General features: G+C 37.4%; 1 protein-coding gene across 7 annotated transcripts in view; it reads left to right on the plus strand.

The window, feature by feature from the left end:
- Positions 1 to 19297, plus strand: part of MAP4K5 (mitogen-activated protein kinase kinase kinase kinase 5) — a 102645-nt gene that overhangs the window by 49663 nt on the left and 33685 nt on the right. For 6 of the 7 annotated variants that reach the window (XR_009452957.1, XM_059696478.1, XM_059696511.1 and 3 more), the window contains 7 exons: positions 149 to 211; positions 4117 to 4198; positions 5019 to 5135; positions 11580 to 11658; positions 14165 to 14223; positions 15349 to 15416; positions 19067 to 19109. Coding sequence is in view for 6 of the 7 variants with exons in the window: in XM_059696478.1 (XP_059552461.1) it covers positions 149 to 211; positions 4117 to 4198; positions 5019 to 5135; positions 11580 to 11658; positions 14165 to 14223; positions 15349 to 15416; positions 19067 to 19109 (511 nt within the window). In the remaining variant the exon portion in view is untranslated. The remainder of the gene's footprint in view (positions 1 to 148; positions 212 to 4116; positions 4199 to 5018; positions 5136 to 11579; positions 11659 to 14164; positions 14224 to 15348; positions 15417 to 19066; positions 19110 to 19297) is intronic. The other variant, XM_059696491.1, reaches the window with a different exon arrangement.

Here is a 19297-nt window from a genome sequence, read left to right on the forward strand (position 1 = left end):
ATTTAATTTCCATATTTTATACCAGTTTTCACCGGTGTCTACATATGTAGTAATCTTGTATAAATTTATTACAGAATGCTCATCTGATTATTAAGTGTAGTAATAAAAGTATTTTGGTATTGCTCTTTAACTGAAGTTTTTATTTCAGGGCCCTCTTCTTAATGTCCAAAAGTAATTTTCAGCCCCCGAAACTAAAGGACAAAACAAAATGGTAAGTTAAAAAATATATAGATTTATGGAATTTTACAGTTGAAATGGATACAGGTTTAGTTCTCGTGTTTTATGGATAATGAAACTGAAGCCCAGAGGCATTAAACAACAGTTTACCTAAAGTTACACATCTAATTTACTTACAGAGCTATGGTAAGGATCTAGGTTTTTCTGGTCAGTGTTCCTTTATACTAGGTGTACTGGTTAATAGTGACGGATTTTGTAATCAAAGAAAACACGATAATTTTAAGAGAAACACCAAAAGTGCTTTATTCAAAGTAATGTCCATCGCTAGCTACACATTTCCCTCATCTTTCAGGTAATCTGTGGGTACCATTCCAATAGAACTTTTCTTGTTTTGAGGCAAACCATTCAGAGACCCAGTTTCCCACTTCTTCGTACGTTTTGAAGTGCTGCTCAGAAAGCACATGTGCCATCAATCAGAACAAGTGGTAATCTGAAGGAGCAAGGTCTGGTGAATACGGCGGGTGGGTTAATAATTCCTAAGCAAGATCTTTTAACGTGTCTTTAACTGGTTTTGAAGTGTGTGATGGTATGTCATCATGAAGCAAAATTACTTTGCCATGTCTTCTGGCACATTCTGGTCGTTTCATGATCAAAGCGTGGTTCAAATTGATTATTTGTTGGCAGTAGTGATCAATATTAACAGTTTCACCTGGTTTTAGAAGCTCATAATACACCACACCTTCCTGATCCCACCAAACGCTGAGCATTGTTTTCTTTCCGAAGCGATTTGGCCTTGTAGTCGATGTTGATGGTGGACCTGGATCAACCCATGATTTTGTGCATTTGGGATTCTCAAAATAAATCCACTTTTCATCGCCAGTCACAATTCGATGCAAAAAAGACTTTCTTTCGTGCCGTTGAAGCAACATCTTACTGATGACTTTTCGGTTTTCCATTTGTCTTTCGTTCAGTTGATGTGGCACCCATTTTCCTTCCTTTAAAATCTTTCCCATTGCTTGTAAACGATTGGAAATTGTTTGCTGAGCAACGTTTAATCTTTCTGCAAGTTGTTTTTGAGTTTGACACGCATCTTCATCCCATAATGCTTGTAATTGTTGGTCTTCAAACTTTTTCGGTTGACCTGGATGTTATTTGTTTTTCACATCGCAATCATCACTTTTAAAGCGTTTAAACCACCATTCACAAGTATCTTGAGATGTAACATGTTCACCATCAGCTTCTTGAAGTATACGATAACTTTTTCTTCAAAATAAAGTAATGAATTAAAACTTCCCGCAAATGCTCTTTTTTTGGCACGAAATTCGACATTTTTAAGCATAAAAATATCTATGATGTTAAAACCTTCAGCAAATTTGACATATGAGGTTTTGAAGCTTGTTGTCAATACAACATAGCATACATATCAAATCGTATGTATATCAACATATATGTAACTCCATCTATTGAAAAAAATCTGCATTATTAACTGGTACACCTAGTAATGTATTGCTGTCTTAAAAAATTCTGATCATGTTCTTATGTTTTGGCATTTTTTGGGTAAGAGATGTGGTGAGGAAAGGATTTGACATAAATGCATTGACTTCAAAATTGATATTTTTACTCTGTGCTTTCATTAATTACGTGGCGACTTTTATGGAAGATGATGTGAAAAGTTTCCCCAGATATCATGACACTTAAGTTAATCTTTAATAACTTTTCTCACCTTCCTTCCTTCCTTAATATTCTAAAAGGTTATTACTGCCCTGGCCTGTGTGTCCCAGTGGTTAGAGTGTTGGCCTGAAAACCAAAGAGTCTTTGGTTCGATTCCTGGTCAAGGGCACATTCTGGGTTGCAAATTTGATCCCCGGCGTGTGGGAGGCAACCATTCAATGTCTCTCTCTTGCATCAGTATATTTCTCTCTCTCTTTCTCTCTCTCCCCCACTCTTCCTTCCAAAAAGAAAAGGTTATTACATATTTTCATTCTGATATCTTCTTTCTTATACAAAGTAAAGCAGTTTGAATATTCTTATAGTTCATAAGGACATCTTCAATTGGATGATAAAAATTGAAAATAGTTTTCCTGGTAATGTCTTTCCATACATTTAATTTTAAAAACTATGCAAATAAGTTCTTAAATTCAGTTATTTTTCATCTAGATTACATGGGTCTCTTTAATGGTCCATGGACCCCCCAAATTCTGTATGTTCATATCTTATTTCAGATTCTCAGAGTCCTGTTCCCAAAAAAAGGTTTATATTCTGCTAGCTGTATTCTTTTGTATTGACACAGGTTTCTTCCTATTCCTTGTCACCTGAAGTTCCTAAGCCAGTGATGGCGAACCTTTTCAGCTCGGTGTGTCAGCATTTTGAAAAACCCTAACTTAATTCTGGTGCCGTGTCACATATAGAAATTTTTTGATATTTGCAACCATAGTAAAACAAAAACTTATATTTTTGATATTTATTTTATATATTTAAATGCCATTTAACAAAGAAATATCAACCAAAAAAATGAGTTTGCGTGTCACCTCTGACACGCGTGTCATAGGTTCTCCATCACTGTCCTAAGCAATTAAAACTGGAGGGGATTTTGGCAGGAGGGACTGAAAATTCATTCAGGAATGACTATTACCTATAACCACTGAATTCACAGTTAGAGTCCAGAGGATTCATTACCATTGGATACCTTTGCCAGTCTCAGACACTATGTAACTCCACAAGTCACCAAATGTAATGCAATAATGTGATTTTTCTGAAGAGAAATGCTGTCATTGGTAATAACTAAGGTTATTTATTCTCTTTGTTTCTTGCCCAGTCCCTCCTCCAGTGGAATTTTGGCTATGGTGCAAATATCCATCTTTGCTATTAATTAATAATCCAAGCATGATTCCTTTAATTTATGTCATTTTCCCTGTTTCATCAATGTAGATGGCAGGAAAACTCTTCTGCTTGCTAAAATCACCTCTTCTTTGTCCTCGTTTCTAAGAAATTCAGTGACCTTTTAAAACAGTGGTTCTCAATCTGTGGGTTGCAACCCCTTCGGGGGTCGAACGACCCTTTCACAGGGGTCGCCTAAGACCACCGGAAAACACATATATAATTACATATTGTTTTTGTGATTAATCACTATGCTTTAATTATGTTCAATTTGTAACAGTGACATTGGGGGTCACCACAACATGAGGAACTGTATTAAAGGGTCGCAGCATTAGGAAGGTTGAGAACCACTGTTGTAAAGGCTTTAAATAATCTTTTACATTATCTCCCAACCCTATCTCCTCACCATTCAACTCTTTTGATGTAGCAGAACATTTACATACTACATAAATTAGGCAATAAGAAAAGGTCATTTTGATTTCTAAGTTTAATAGATTATGAATCCTATAAGTGATACAGCTATGCATTTCTGCTTTTTACTGTATTTTTAGAGCTCATATATTACTATTCTGTCAACTAATTGAATTTTACTTAAGAGATGGAACTAACACACATTTTCTTCTTTTTAAATACAGTGTTATTGATTTTTTTAGAGAAAGGGAGAAATGGAGAGGGAAGGAGAGAAAGAGAAAGAAAGAGAGAGAGAGGGAGGGAGAAAAACATCCAAGTGAAAGGAAAACATCAATTGGCTGCCTCCTGCTCGCCCTCTACTGGGGATTGAGCCCGCACCCTGGGCATGTATGTGCCCTGACCAGGAATCCAACTGACGACCTTTTGGTGCATGGGACAGTGTTCAACCAACTAAGCGACACTGGCCAGGGCACCAAGGAATATCTGTGCTTTGGGTTTAGTTTTTGGGCTTATATAGAGTTAAGAGGCCTAAGAGAAAAAAAAAATAATGTGTTTCAGACTTTGAAACTACTTGTAAGTTAACTTTATTTAGTAACACCAAAAAACTAATATTAGTGAAATATTTTTGTACATGTCTCCTTTTATTTTAAGGTCATCAACATTCCATAATTTTGTCAAAATAGCACTAACCAAAAACCCAAAAAAAAGACCAACTGCTGAAAGACTTCTGACTGTAAGTCATTGAAATTATAGGTGAATCTTCTGTAGTCATGTCTTAATTAGGCATATCACTAGAACAAATGTATTTAGGTTTTTTAATATAAAAATGTTAGTGACTCTTACAGCAGGGTTTAGCAGACTTTCTGTAAAGAGTCAGATAGTAAATATTATAGGCTTTGTGGGCTGTCTAGCCTCTGCCACATCTATTCAGTTTTGCCCTTGTAACACAGAAGCATCCATAGATAGTACATACAAATGGGTGTGGCTTTAACAACCAATAAAACTTTATTTACAGAAAGAGGCAGTGCACTAGATTTTGTCCATGGGCTATATGTAGTTTGCCAACCCCTACCATAGAGAAAACTATTAAAAATATTGCTGTCATTAAAATTGCTTTTCTTGGATTCTTCTATTAATCTATAGAATGCTCTGTGTGTATATGTATTTGTTAAATATTTTTATAGTACAAAAAATGAGTATAGCAGTCTAAGAAAACTATTAAATGTCATAATTTCACTGTATGTCTTTGTACATTAACATAATTTTATTAGCATAATGACATGAGTAATTAATGTCATTATTATAGCCAAAGTTTTACTTTTACTACCTTATATGTTAATGTTATAAACTTATTCCACAAAGATTCTTTAGCTTTATAATACATAATTATGGATTCTGTGATTAATATTTTGCTAATACATTCTCTAATGTATTTGTACTAGTAGGCTCCCATATACCTACCTCTGATATTTACTGAATGGAAAATACAGATAACATTTCTGTAAGCCATAGATGTAAAAGCATACTCATGAAATTGTTTTGTTTTCACTTAGCACACTTTTGTAGGACAGCCAGGTCTCTCTAGGGCCCTAGCAGTTGAACTTTTGGACAAAATGAACAATCCAGACAACCATTCACATTACACTGAAGGAGATGATGATGACTTTGAGGTAAGGAGTGTTTGCAGTCTAATAATTGAAAATAAATGTTTAATATGGCCTTACGAGTTTGTTTTCTAACTCTTTTAAGTTAGTTAAAACAGATTTAGCTACAAAGATTAATTAGCAGTATAAACTACACTTATCCTGAATAAAATTACGACTTGATACTTTTCTTTAAAATTGTGGTATAATATACATAACATAATCATTTCTTAATCCTAGTTCTTTCCAGATTTTTGTAATTTCTTTATTATACAGGTCACTAACAGAATACAAATAATTTTTAAGAATTAAGTTGAGGTTCCCATAGAAGTTTATTCTTTCCAATACTTGCTCAAAACTATTATTTTTTTACATAATTACTTGCAGAGCTATTTATAACTGAAAATATTGTCGAATTATTTTGAATAGACCATATTTAATAATATAACTTGTAAATCAGGAATGAGGGACTTCCTGTCTGTATATAACTATGTTTTTTCACCAGTGTCTCTTCCTCTTCTTTTTGATTCCTTTTTATTTTTGTGTTTCTTGAAATCTGTCTGTTCATTTCTCTTTCTGCCTTTATTTCTTCTTATAACTCTATCTTTATTTTTGGCCAGACTATGGAACTAAACTTTGTGTTGTTATTTATTGAAGGAAATTTTCTATTTTATGTTCTTAAGATTTAAGTTATGCCATATAACTATTATGATTACTACTAACACTCATTGGGTAGGTATTGTGTGGCCAATGACTATTAGGCCAAATAATTTCCATGTTAACTCATCTAATACCCAGAATAGTCCTTTGCAATAGGTATTACTGTCCCCATTTTACAAATGAGGAAATGAAGAAGAAAGGCTAGAAGTAATTTGACAAGATCATATGACTAGTCAGTAGTAAAACCAGGATTTGGATCCAGGCAAAATAATTCTAAAGCCTACTATCTTAGTTATTACACCATCATTTCTGTGTATGTACTTAATAGAAAGTCATTAAGCAATCTTTGAAAACTAATCATTTTAAAGGAATCATTGCTATAGATTATACACTGAGTGGCCAGATTATTATGACCACCTGACATTTGTAGGCAAATTAGCTATAATTTCACACTGAAGTTGCTGGAGGGCCAGAACATTATAAATAGGGAAGCAGGTTGTTTACCACGCCAGTAGAAGTGATTTTTTCCCCTGAAGATATGGGTAAACAACACAATTTAACAGCCTTTGAATGTGGGATATATTTGAACGTGAGTGGCCAGATTATTATGACCACCCCATCAGTACTTCGTTGGGCCACCTTTTGCCTTCAATACTGCGGTGATTCTTGGCATTGACTCCACGAGATGTTGAAAGGTGATGCGAGGTATCTGACACCATGCCTGATGAATAGCACTGTTTAGTTCTGTGAGATTTGATGGTTGTGGAACCAGCTGCCTGATGGCGCTTTGAACTTTGTCCCACAAATGCTCAATTGGATTGAGATCTGGTGATTGTAGGGGCCACCTAAGCAAGGTAAAGTCTCCCTCATGTTTTTGAAACCACTCCTGCACAATATGAGCACCGTGGCATGGCGCATTGTTTTGTTGGAAGAAGCCATCTCCATTGACGCCATCAACATGATAGGATGAACCTGATCAGCAATGATACTTAGGTATGTTGTGCTATTCAGACGTTGTTCCACACAAATTAAAGGGCCCAAATCATGCCAGGAAAACATGCCCCAAACCATAACACTGCCCCCACCAGCTTGAAGGGTTGTACTCATGCATGTGGAGTGCATGCTTTCATGCTGTTTCCGCCAAATTCTCACTCTGCCATCTGCATGATGCAACTGGAAACGTGATTCATCGGCCACATGACTTTTTTCCAATGCTCGACTGGCAAATCCTTGTGTTCCTGTGTGAATTGGAGACGTCAGCAAAGGTGTTCGAACAGGCCTTCGGCTTTCATATCCCATACGATGCAGTGTACGGCTAATTTGCCTACAAATGTCAGGTGGTCATAATAATATGGCCACTCACGTTCAAATATATCTCACATTCAAAGGCTGTTAAATCACGTTGTTTACCCATATCTTCAGAAAAAAAATCACTTCTACTGTCGTGGTAAACAACCTGCTTCCCTGTTTATAATGTTCTGGCCCTCTAGCAACTTCAGCGTGTGAAATTTTAGCTAATTTGCCTACAAGCTAATTTGTCAGGTGTCATAATAATCTGACCACTCAGTTTATATAGATATATATATAGCATAGTCTTATCATCAGTACCCAGTGAACATTTTGTTACATATAAATGACATATTAAATAACAAAAGTTCTCTTATTCCCCCATGTTATTTTGCTTGGTTTCCAAATCTGCTCTACCTTCTGAGATTTCTATTTCTATATTTAGTGATATCACTAGTCTTTGAAATATAAAAAACCTTGTGCCAGGCAGTTGGGGACACAGTGGTATATAGGACTTGACACTACTCCTGCCTTCAAAGAATTTATATGCCCTCAATTCAGAAATATAAACAAATAACTTGCAAGTGTGATAACTATTATGGACTGGTAAATACAAGATGCTATGGGGTCATATCATAGGGACAAGAAAGGACTCACTGTAGAAGTGACATGTATGCTAAAAACCTAAAGGATAAATAGAATTAGAGGAAGAGAACAGGCAAAAGTGTTTTGAGCAGAGGGAATAGTAGTATGTTTGAAGGCTTGGTGATAAGAGAGAAAGCAGTGTATTTGATGAACTAGAGATAAGTCAGCCTTCTTAGAGCAGAAAACAAGGAAAGAAGTGGTGAGAGAGGAAGTTATAGAGGTAGTCATTTCAAGCCATGTTGAAAATTTTGGGCTTTAGCTTAAGGGCAATAGAAGCTATTAAAGGGTAAAGGAGTGATTTAATTAGATACACATTTTAAGATCTTTATAACTTCAGAATGGTGATTCCATTCCAGAAAACCTGTTAAGAGGCTTTTGACGTTTTTCTGAATAGAGATAATAGCATTTTAGAGTAGGGTGGTAGAGCAAGAATGGAGAAAAGTAAACTAATTCAAGAATTATATGAGAGCCCTAGCCTGTTTGGCTCAGTCGGCCAGTGGTACAGACTGAAGGGTCAAGAGTTCAATTCGAGTCAAGGGCATGTACCTCAGTTGCAGTCTCGTGCGGGAGGCATCCAATCCTTGTGAGAGACACATGTTAATGTGTTGCTCTCCCTGGCTCTCCACCTCCCCTCCCTTCCACTCTCTAAAAGAATCAATGGAAAAAATACCCTCTGGTGAGGATTAACTAAACAAAACAAAAAAATTATTGTATATGAGAGAACTGATGATGGGATGAAGACATGAGGGTTGAGGGCAGTGCCGGGGCAGTCAGAAAAGGGTTATTCCAGATTTTGACTTGAACAGATTTGGTAAGAAAGATCAGTTTAGTTTTATATATGGTAATTTTAATGTTGCACAAGACTTCCAAATAGGGAAATCTCATAAAAAGTGAGAGCTATGTGGTTGTAGCTTGCAGAGAGAAGTTTGGACTAGAGATATAAATTTGAAAGGCATTAGATATAGATGTAGTTGATAATACCCTAAAGGGTAGGTATGATCACGCAAAGGAAGCTAGTTTTCTAGTAGAATGAGAAAAGCAGGGAGCCTAGGACAATATCCTGAGATTTCTTCCCTGATTCAAGAATCAAGTAAGCTAAGGGGAATGGCAAAGGATAGAAAAAGAACATTAAAATAAAGAAGGAAAGTTTTAATTAGAATACTGTCTAGAAGTTGAGTTAAAGAAATCATTGGATATGGGTGGTAGAATTTGAATACTTTAAAAAGGATAATTTTCAAATAGTAGAAGTGAATCTAGATTAGAATAGTTTGAAAGATAAGTATAGCAATTGGTTTATGAAGTTTACTTGGGAAAATGGGGGAGTAGGATAGAGCAATAGCTAGAGAAAAATGAGTTGGTGGGGGATTTATTGACGGTTTTATGTGTGGCAAAGGTTTGAGCAGGATGAAGTGCTTATGAAAAGGATCCAATAGATAGAGATAGAAGAACCACGAGAAGCAAGATGAATAGACAAAATCCCTGAGAAGGAAAGAGAGACTGAAATTGAGAAAAGAAAAGAAACACTTCCCTTGCAATAGAGAGGGTGGCTGACAGTGTAGGTAGTAGGTTTCTAGTTGATGTTTCTGTTTTTTCTGTGAAGTAAGTAGCAAGGTTATCTCCTAAAGGTGGGAAGGAATATGGATGGGTTTGAAGAGTGTGGAGAAGATGTGTAAAGGTTACTTTATGGGTTAAATGATTCAAGAAGTGTTTTTGGACAAAGCTGAAGCCTTACATGAGAGATTTTCAATGTGTTTTGCTGGGTAATATTCATCCAGCAGTGGTGAATATTGTAAACAGATTCATCACAGATGTAATGATGTAAACAAAAGGTAGCTAGTTTAATTTATCTGGGGTTATCATTTTGGCATGCTAGTATAGTGAAGGACCCTGAGACAAAGGGAATTTAGAATATTGGCAGGAGATTGAAGTTGCGGTCTGCCAGATAGAAACTGGGTAGGAAGAAAAGTGAAGTTAGGAACAATTCTGATAGTGAAAAAGTAATGGATTGATGGACTTGAGATTCTCATGTGAACATTATAAAAGTTTAATGGGGATAAATAAGAGAGTAAGCTGAAAGGATGAGAAGTTTGGAGTATTGTGTGAATTTGTATATCAGAACAGATGACAGGATTCAGGGTGGGATCTAGTAGAGAATGCATTGAAGAATGCCTCTAGAGATGAGGTCAGAAAATTTAAAATCAGTGGGCTTTTTTTTTTTTTAACAGTGGGCTTTTGAAGTCTGTTGGTATGATGGTGGGTTCTTACTTAGTCTCCCTGCATCCAGTATTTCTTCCCACCGTGCCCCCTTACACATTCATCAGATTATTCTTTTTTTAAAAAAAAATGTTTTTATTGATTTCAGAGAAAGAGAGAAACATTGATGTGAAACAGAGAAAACTTTGATTGGCTGCCTCCTAGGGATTGAGCCCACAACCTGGCATGTACCCTGATTGGGAATGGAACCGGCAACCTTTTGGTGCCTAGGACCATGCTCAAATGCTCAACCAACTGAAACACACCGGTCAGGGCTATCAGATCACTCTTAAAAATGACTGGTGATGCCACCCCCTCTCTGTAAAATCTCCAAAAAATACCTTTGCCAAGAAAATAAAATTAAGAGCCCTAACCTGACAATCTTGATGATCCTTCTCATCCTCAGTCTCCTTCCAGCATTGTCATCTCTTCACATAATCTTCATTATAGCCAAATAATAACTAACTCCAGGTTGCGGGCTCGATACCCAGTGTGAGGCATGCAGAAGCTGATCAGTGATTCTCTTTCATCATTGATGTTTCTATCTCTCTTTATCTCTCCCTTTCCCTTTCTCTCTGTAATCAATAAAAACGTGTTTTTTTAAAAAAAAAATAGTAATCATTTTTTAGTAATAATCTTCTTAATGAATGGCACTTACCATTTTCTAATCTTATAAGTATTTGTGTCTTGTCTTCCTAGACCAGTGATGGCGAACCTTTTGAGCTTGGCGTGTCAGCATTTTGAAAAACCCTAAGTTATAACTCTGGTGCCGTATCACATATAGAAATTTTTTGGTATTTGCAACCATAGTAAAACAAAGACTTATATTTTTGATATTTATTTTATATATTTAAATGCCATTTAACAAAGAAAAATCAATCAACCAAAAAAATGAGTTTGCGTGTCACCTCTGACACGCGTGTCATAGGTTCGCCATCACTGTCCTAGACTATAAACTCTTCGAAGATCTCTGGCTTTCTTTAAATCTCATATATTTTATACAGTATAGACATGGAATAAATGAATAAACTTCTTTTAAATTTTATTTATTGGGGTTTTTTTTAAGAGTGAGAAAAGGTGAGGAGAGAGAAAGAGAGATCAATTTGTTGTTCTACTTATTTATGCATTCATTGGTTGCTTCTTGTATGGGCCCTGACTGGGGATCAAACCTGCAACCTTGGCATATCGGATGGTGCTTGAACCAACTGAGCTACCTGGCCAGGGTTAAGTGAATAAACTTTTAAAGTACCTTGGTGTTCATTATATTTTTTAATTTTTGTCCTATAATTTATTAGTAGGTAGTCATGTTTGTCGATAAATGAACGTTTAATTTAAAAAGAAACTTTGAACTTTATCATTGAAATCTCTTTTTAAAACATGAAAGTATTAAGAACTACAAATTGGTAGTCACAAAATAGTCCTAGTACAGCATAGGAAATATAGTCAATAATATTGTAATATTATAATAAGTATGGTGCCAGGTGGGTACTTGAAATATCGGATGGATACTTTGGAAAGTTTATTATTGTCTAACCATTATACTGTACACCTGAAACTAATAAAAAATTATATTATATATGTACTAATTGAAAAATAAAATTTTTAATTATATGTTTATATCCACAGCCCCATGCAATCATTCGTCATACCATTAGATCTACAAACAGGAATGCCAGAGCTGAACGAACAGCTTCAGAAATAAATTGTATGTGTTTGGTATATATTTTCAATTGGTGGTTTTGGAGGGTTGAGCTGGGTGCTCTTGTGGTTTTTTGGAATAATAAAGTCTCAAACCATTTGAGGCTACATACTTTGACATATCAGGATACCTCTAAAATAGAGGTTGCTTTTCTGGTTTATAATGGAATTCACTTGGATTTCAATAAAATAGTTTTTTATTTTCTAATTACAAAGGTAATATATGTCTATTGCAGAAAATTTGCAAGAGGAAAAACTAGAAAATCAACATTGCCTACAATCACATCACTCATGCCAACCCACAGATAATATTTTGCTGAATTTTCTTCATGTTTTTCCATGTATATTTTTAGGTGGCTGAATTTATAATATACATAAAATTTTACCTAAGTATTTTCTACATATTAGCCTAGCCTTTATAAACCATTATGTGTGATGGTTGTATCTTATTCATTGAGTTGATACTTTATAGTTGGACAGTTTTTTATTGTTGGATATTTGAGTTGGTTTTAGTTTTTTTTAAAGACAGTTTAACATTAACACTAACGTGAGTCTTTTCTAAAATACATGTTTAAAAATTGTATTTTTTAAATTGCCCTAGCCAGTTTTCTCAGTGGTCAGAGAGTCAGCCTGAAGATTGAAGGGTCTCAGGTTCAATTCCAGTCAAGAGCAAATAACTCGGTTCCAGGTTCAATCCCCAGCCTGAGTTGGGGAGTGTGCGGGAGAAAACCAGTGGGTGTGTCTTTTGATGTTTCTCTCTTGCATCTTGCATCGATGTTTCTCTCTCTGTCTGTCCCCCTCCCTTCTATTCTCTCTAAAAAAATCATGGAAAAATATCCTCACATGAGGATTAAATAAATAAATAAATAAATAAATGGAAATTGATTTTTATTCAATAAATCATTGACAGATAGTTTAGTATCAACAATATTTGTCATTTTATCCATAGTAATTTAGAAAATAGATTTGCAAAGAAGTTTTAAGTATGGGTATATTGATTTAAATGCATATTTGTTTCAAAGAGATTTAAAATAGTTTACAGTAAAAAAAGATATAAATAAAATTACAAACCATAATGGAGGACGATAATAAGTATTTAGGTTAATTAGAATTATTGCAAATGAGCATTTCAAGTCAGTTTTCTTGAACCCAAATATTACTAGCTTTCTGGATACAGCATCAGAAATATAGGTCAATGGAGAGTTAGAAATATCCTTCCATATCAGTTGTTTCAGTCATATCTATTTATAGTTAAACCAGTAAGTCAAGATTTTATCTCTTTGTTAGTCTCAGATTGCTGATGTTCTTGTGCTACCTTCTTACGTAATTCCAAGTGAAATATCTGGACTTCAGATACCAGACAGAAAAGAGCAAAGTTGATGTTCCATTATAAAGCTTTCTCTATTTTATGCAGCTGGATAGTATTCAATTAATATAGTCTTATCCATCTTTTCTTGTATAACTTTTGGGTTTTGTGTTATGTGAAGCAAGGCCTTCTTGATGTTAAGGTTCTACAAGAATTTTCTTGCCCTAAGTGGTTTGGCTCAGTGGCTAGAGCAGGGGTCCTCAAACTTTTTAAACAGGGGGCCAGTTCACTGTCCCTCAGACCGTTGGAGGGCCGGACTATAGTTTAAAAAAAACTATGAACAAATTCCTGTGCACACTGCACATATCTTATTTTGAAGTAAAACAAAACAGGAACAAATACAATATTTGTATTTGCATGTGGCCCGCGGGCCATAGTTTGAGGACCCCTGGGCTAGAGCGTCGGCCTGCAGACTGAAAGGTCCCAGGTTCGATTCCAGTCAAGGGCATGTACCTTGGTTGCGGGCATATCCCCGGGGGGGGGTGGGGGGGGTGCAGGAGGCAGCTGGGCCCAGGCCTTAATTTTAATTTCTTTTAGTCTTTTAGTCACATTAGATTTTAGAATTTTAAAATTCTGTGTACCTTATGAATAAGTAATAAGCCATCCTTTTTATCTGTTTTAGAATATTTCATATAAAAGAAGTACTCTTAATTCTAAAATCAGTCTGACTAGGCCAAATAAAATACACATTAGTCAAAATACAGTATTAAATTCCTGAATACCATTGTAACATTTAACTTGACAAAGTATTATTTGTGGGGTTTTTTTAGATAATTATAAGTCATTTGGGGATTGGTGGTTCATTCCTACCATAAAGTTGTAGATTAAATTAGTTTCAAAACAGAGTCTTCAGCCTAGAAAACATCTTTAAAGTGTTTTAAAATCTTTTAAAATCCTTTGTCATCTACTCTTAGTTTTTAAAAATCTCTTACAAATAAAAAGTGCTATTAATTTTTGGACTCAGATCAAGAATTAATAGAGTCGTTAGGATGATTCCACATTGTTACTTTGTTTTGGTAAGCATAAAGTAAGGGGGACTTTTATGGTTAAAAAAGAGAGAGATTTTGTCTTTTCTTCTTTCCTCTCTTCTCTCTTACTTTCCTGTAAAATAGATACATTTGGTGAATATCTGTTATATATTTTGCAGTTGACAAGTTACAGTTTGAACCTCCTTTGAGAAAAGAAACAGAGGCACGGGATGAAATGGTAGGAATTATGACTTTAAAGTATTTTACACACTAAAATTTGAGAAAATTTATAGTTAGGTGTACTTTGGCCTGGGAACAAAGTAATGTTCTCTTAAGTATTAATTTTGATAGTGTATTTTACACATTAAAATTTGAAAAAGCCTACATTTAGCTGTATTTTTTCCTAGGGTAAAATGTGTAATATATCATTGTAACCATTTATTTAGACCCTTCTGAGTCTTTCGAGGAACTTGCATGAAGTTATTAAGTACTGTATATAGATTTTGATGCTCAGCTTTAAGCTCTCAGAATTTTTTTTCTTATTCTTTTTGGTTTGTCGTACATTATTGCTTTGGCTTACTATTTTTAATAGTTATCTGTTAATATAGGTTATTTTTAAACCATTGCTCTTATTCTGCAATTACTATTTAGTTAACCCTTTCCTTATCTGAAAGGAAAGAAGTAGTTGATAGAACAAGATATTATTAGAGTCAGCCTCAATATTATGTTAACCTACTTTATATTTATAACAGAATAGTTTCTAGAGTAATTGTCTTCTGTTAATGGACCTCTTCATGTTAATCTTTGGAAGTGGTGTTATTACTATATACAGACTGGGGCAAAAGTAGATTTACAGTTGTGAGTACACAAAACAGTTTATTCTTGTATTATTATTTCTCAATTACTGTATTATTTTCCATACAAACAATTAAACCTACTTTTGCCCCACCCTACACATTGCTGTATAATAAACTCTCAATGTCTGTACTAGTAGGAAAAAATAATAGTACCAATAAATTAATGATAATATGACATTTAGTTCTCCGTGCTAATGGAGTAGTAATGCAAATGATTCAAAGTTAGGTTTTTCTGTTTTACTTCTGACTGTATGAGCTTATTGGTAAAGAGGACTTGTTACACTTGAAGCTATATATAGTATGTTTATGGACTTTCTCAAGTTTTAGCCAACTGATGAGTCATTGACCTAAATATGTCAAATGACAACTAATCTAGCTGAAGATTAAAAAATTGATTGAAACCAAGATGATTAACAATCATGACACTAAATGATTTTTTGAATCAAATAAAATGATTAGTATCTGTTTTAAGGTAACATTTTAAACACTGTTTTTTACTTTCACAGGGAGTATCATCAGACCCAAACTTTGTACTACAGTGGAATCCTTTTGTTGATGGTGCAAGTACTGGAAAGTAAGTTGTTTACTAATATAAACTTTATTTTACTTGATTACATAAGAGCAATATTGGGAGGGGATGTGATTTATCCTAATAAGCTTTCATTGTCATTCTTCAAAAAGTTGTACTACACTTCTTGTCATTGTAAAATTTCTGACTTTTTTTCATTACCAAAATGCATTATGTGTAGATTCTTAAGATTTTTGGTTTTTGTACTTTAAATTAGAATATATTATTTGTAATGTTAATATACTAGTACTGAAAGATGAACCAGAAGACATCATGGGGAAAATAATACTATAGTGGAAGTCAAAAAGTCCCAGTTTCATCTCTGCAATGTAGTTATTTCATATTCTAGACCTGTCTTCCCTCAGTAATTGACAGGGAAAGCCTAGGTGAGTTGTTTCAAACCTACTTATGCATTGCAGTACCTAGAGAGCTTTTTGAAGTATAGATTCCTGGGCTCCCACATTAGACCTATAATATAGGGTTGGTAAACTGGCTTATAATCCACATTTGACCCACTGCCTATTTTTTGTACAGCTGACAAACTAGAATGGTATTTACATATTTTAATGATTGAAAAAAATAAACTGATCTTTTGTTATACTCTAAAATTATGTGAAGTTTAAATTTCAGTGTCCATAGATGAATGTTTATTGGAACATTACCATGCTCATTTGTTTATTTATTATCTACTAGAGGCCCGGTGCATGAAAATTCATGCACTGGAGGAGGGAGTCCCTCAGCCCAGCCTGCCCCCTCTCACAGTCTGGAAGCCCTCAGGGGTGGGAGGCAACCCAGTGAACAGGGGAAGGTGACGCCCCCATCACACCTCTGTTGCTGCCACTGCCGGCAGCGCAAGCCTCGGCCGGCCCTGGTTACCTGAGCCTAGGGCGACCCTGGGTGGCTGGGCAGCCGCCATCCGAGGCTTGCTTGTGCCTTGGGTGTTGGCTTCACCTTCTTGTGCCTGCTGCCGGAGTCCCACAGTCCTTTCAGCCCAGCCAGGGGCATGGCAGGTGCACAGTGCAGCCAGACCCACCCTTAGCCCCCCAGCCACCCAGGGCTGGCTTGAGGCACAGGCAAGCCTCGGATGGTGGTTGCGTGCCTGCCACCACCCTGCACCCCCCCCCCCCCCGCGGGGATGAAAGGACTGGGGGACTCCAGTGGGGCTGAGGGGACTGGGTGCCACCATCTTATGACTATGGGTTCTGCCATCTTTGTGTTGGTGTGATGGTCAATTTGCATATTCCCTCTTTATTAGTTAGGACTAGAGGCCCGATGCACAAAAATTTGTGCACTTGGGTGGGGGGGGGGGTCCCTCAGCCCAGCCTGTGCCCTCTCGCAGTCTGGGACCCCTCAGGGCATGACCTCCTGCTGGCTTAGGCCTGCTCCCCAGGGGATTGGGCCTAAGATGGCAATCAGACATCCCTCTGGCAGCCTGGCAGCCTGGCAGCCCTCGGGGGATGTCCACTTGCCAGCGGGGAGCAGGCCTAAACTGCAGTTGGACATCCTTAGCGCTGCTGAGGAGGCAGGAGAGGCTCCCACCACCACCGCTGTACTGGCAGCTGGCAGCCTGGCTTGTGGCTGAGCAGAGCTCCTCCATGTGGGAGCGCACTGACCACCAGAGGGCAGCTCCTGCGTTGAGCGTCTGCCCCCTGGTGGTCAGTATGTGTCATAGTGACCAGTCATTCCCAGTCTTTCTGCTGTTAGGGTCAGTTTGCATATTACCCTTTTACTATATAGGATAGAGGCCTGGTGCACGGGTGGGGGCCGGCTGGTTTGCCCTAAAAGATGTCCCGGATCAGTTTGGCGTCCCACTTGGGTGCCTGGCCAGTCTGGGTGAGGGGCTGAAGGCCGTTTTCAGGCTGGCGGGTTACTGAAGCTCCCAACCTCTCCCTTTTTTTTTTAATTCTTGGATTTATTTACCTTCTATGGCTGTCACTGGAACTGAGAGCCAGCTTTAGCTCTGAGGCTCAGCTCCAGCTCTGAGACCTCGGCTGCTGAAAGCAGGTATCTGGGTTTGTTTGGCTTCTATAATTGAAACACTGTTGCAGCTCCAGCTCTGAGGCCCGGCTGGCTGAAAGCGGGTTTCTGGGGTTTGTTTAGCTTCTATAATTGCAACATTGTTTCTTAGAGTGCAGCTCAGAGGCCGGCAGCAGCAGGCAGGGAACGTTGGCTTCCTCCATCACTGGAGCAAGCAAGCCTCCTTTTCGCTTCAGTGGCTTCCTCCATCACTGGAGCAAGCAAGCCTCCTGTTCGCTTCAGCTGCCTGGCTGCCGGCCGCCATCTTGGTTGGCAGTTAATTTGCATATCGCCCTGATTAGCCAATGGGAAGTGTGTCGGAGGTATGGTTAATTACCATGTTTGTCTATTATTAGATAGGATGGCTGCTTTCATGATACAATAAAAGAGTTAAGTAGTTGTGACCACTGTATAGTTCAGAAAGCCTATAGTATTTACTATCTGGCCCTTTACAAAAAAAGCTTGCCAACCCTGTCTATAGAATACAGTCGTTGGGACTGGATCAATGATTCTCAATCTTTGATGTGCCTGGATGCTCACTTGGAGATCTTGTTAAAATGCAGATTCTGATTCAGTGGGCTAGAAGGTGCATTTATAAAAGTTTCTAGGTGGTGCCAATGTTGCTGATCTGTTTATCCCAGTTAGACCAGCAGAGGACTTGATATGGCCATTTGAACTTATGATTCACTGTGGGTTTCAACTCTAGGATTCTGGCTCTGTGTTTTCCTACTAAGTTTAATTTAGTTTTTATTATATATTAAATGTTGCCAAGCATAACTATAAAGTAAAAAAGCCTTTTATTCAGTGTATAAAAATCTCTATTTTTTTCATTATACTAATACAGTTTGACAGAATTAGATCTTAGATTTTCTTCCAGATTTCTAAAATACTGTGTACCATGATCTAATTGTCTTTTCTATCCCCTAATGCACATTTAATAGTGTATTATCTATGTTACTAGGGCCCCGGTGCACGAAATTCGTGCACTGGGTGTGTGTGTCGGGGGAGTGTCCCTCAGCCCAGCCTGCCCCCTCTCACATACTGGGAGCCCTCAGGCGTTGACCCCCATCACCCTCCAATCGCAGGATCGGCCCCTTGCCCAGGCCTGACGCATCTGGCCTAGGCGTCCGGCCCGGGCAGCGGGGACCCGCAGATGCAGCGGCCCCACGATCGTGGGCTCCGCTTTAGGCCCAGGCAAGGGACCCCTAGCTCCTGGGACTGCCAGCTTCGACCGTGCCCAGCTCCCATCGCTGGCTCCACCCCTACTTCCTGCTATCACTGGCCAGGGCGGCAAAGGCGCCTGATTCTCCGACCATGGCTGGGGGGCAGGGCAAAGGCGGCCCCAGGGCCGCCTTTGCCCTGCCCCCCAGCTCTTAGCTCCCCCCTGGGTTTCCGATCACTGTCAGTGGCAGGGGGCTGTTTCCTGCTTTCCCTTTCGCCTCCCTGCATTGTGCCTACATATGCAAATTAGCCGCCATCTTGTTGGCAGTTAACTGCCAATCTTAGTTGGCAGTTAATCTGCATATAGCCCTGATTAGCTAATGAAAAGGGTAGCTCGTACGCCAATTACCATTTTTCTCTTTTATTAGTGTTGATGATAATTTATCACCATCTAAATTGCATTTTTTTTTTCATATTAGATCAACCTCAAAACGGGCAATACCACCTCCCCTTCCTCCTAAGGTGAGCTGTTGGTAGATTTTAAATAATAAATCCTTGTTTAAATAAGAAAGTAATTAAAATGTTTAAATAATGTTATTAAATTTGTTCAGAATTCTTTTAAATATATTTTAGATGCAGTTTTGTTTGAGAGGTGGTATGGAGATATAAAGTATATATTAAAGATTTCATAAGAAATATAAGATTTTTAA

The sequence above is a fragment of the Myotis daubentonii genome, chromosome 1, assembly GCF_963259705.1.
Source record: "Myotis daubentonii chromosome 1, mMyoDau2.1, whole genome shotgun sequence".
Classification (NCBI taxonomy): Eukaryota; Metazoa; Chordata; class Mammalia; order Chiroptera; family Vespertilionidae; genus Myotis; species Myotis daubentonii.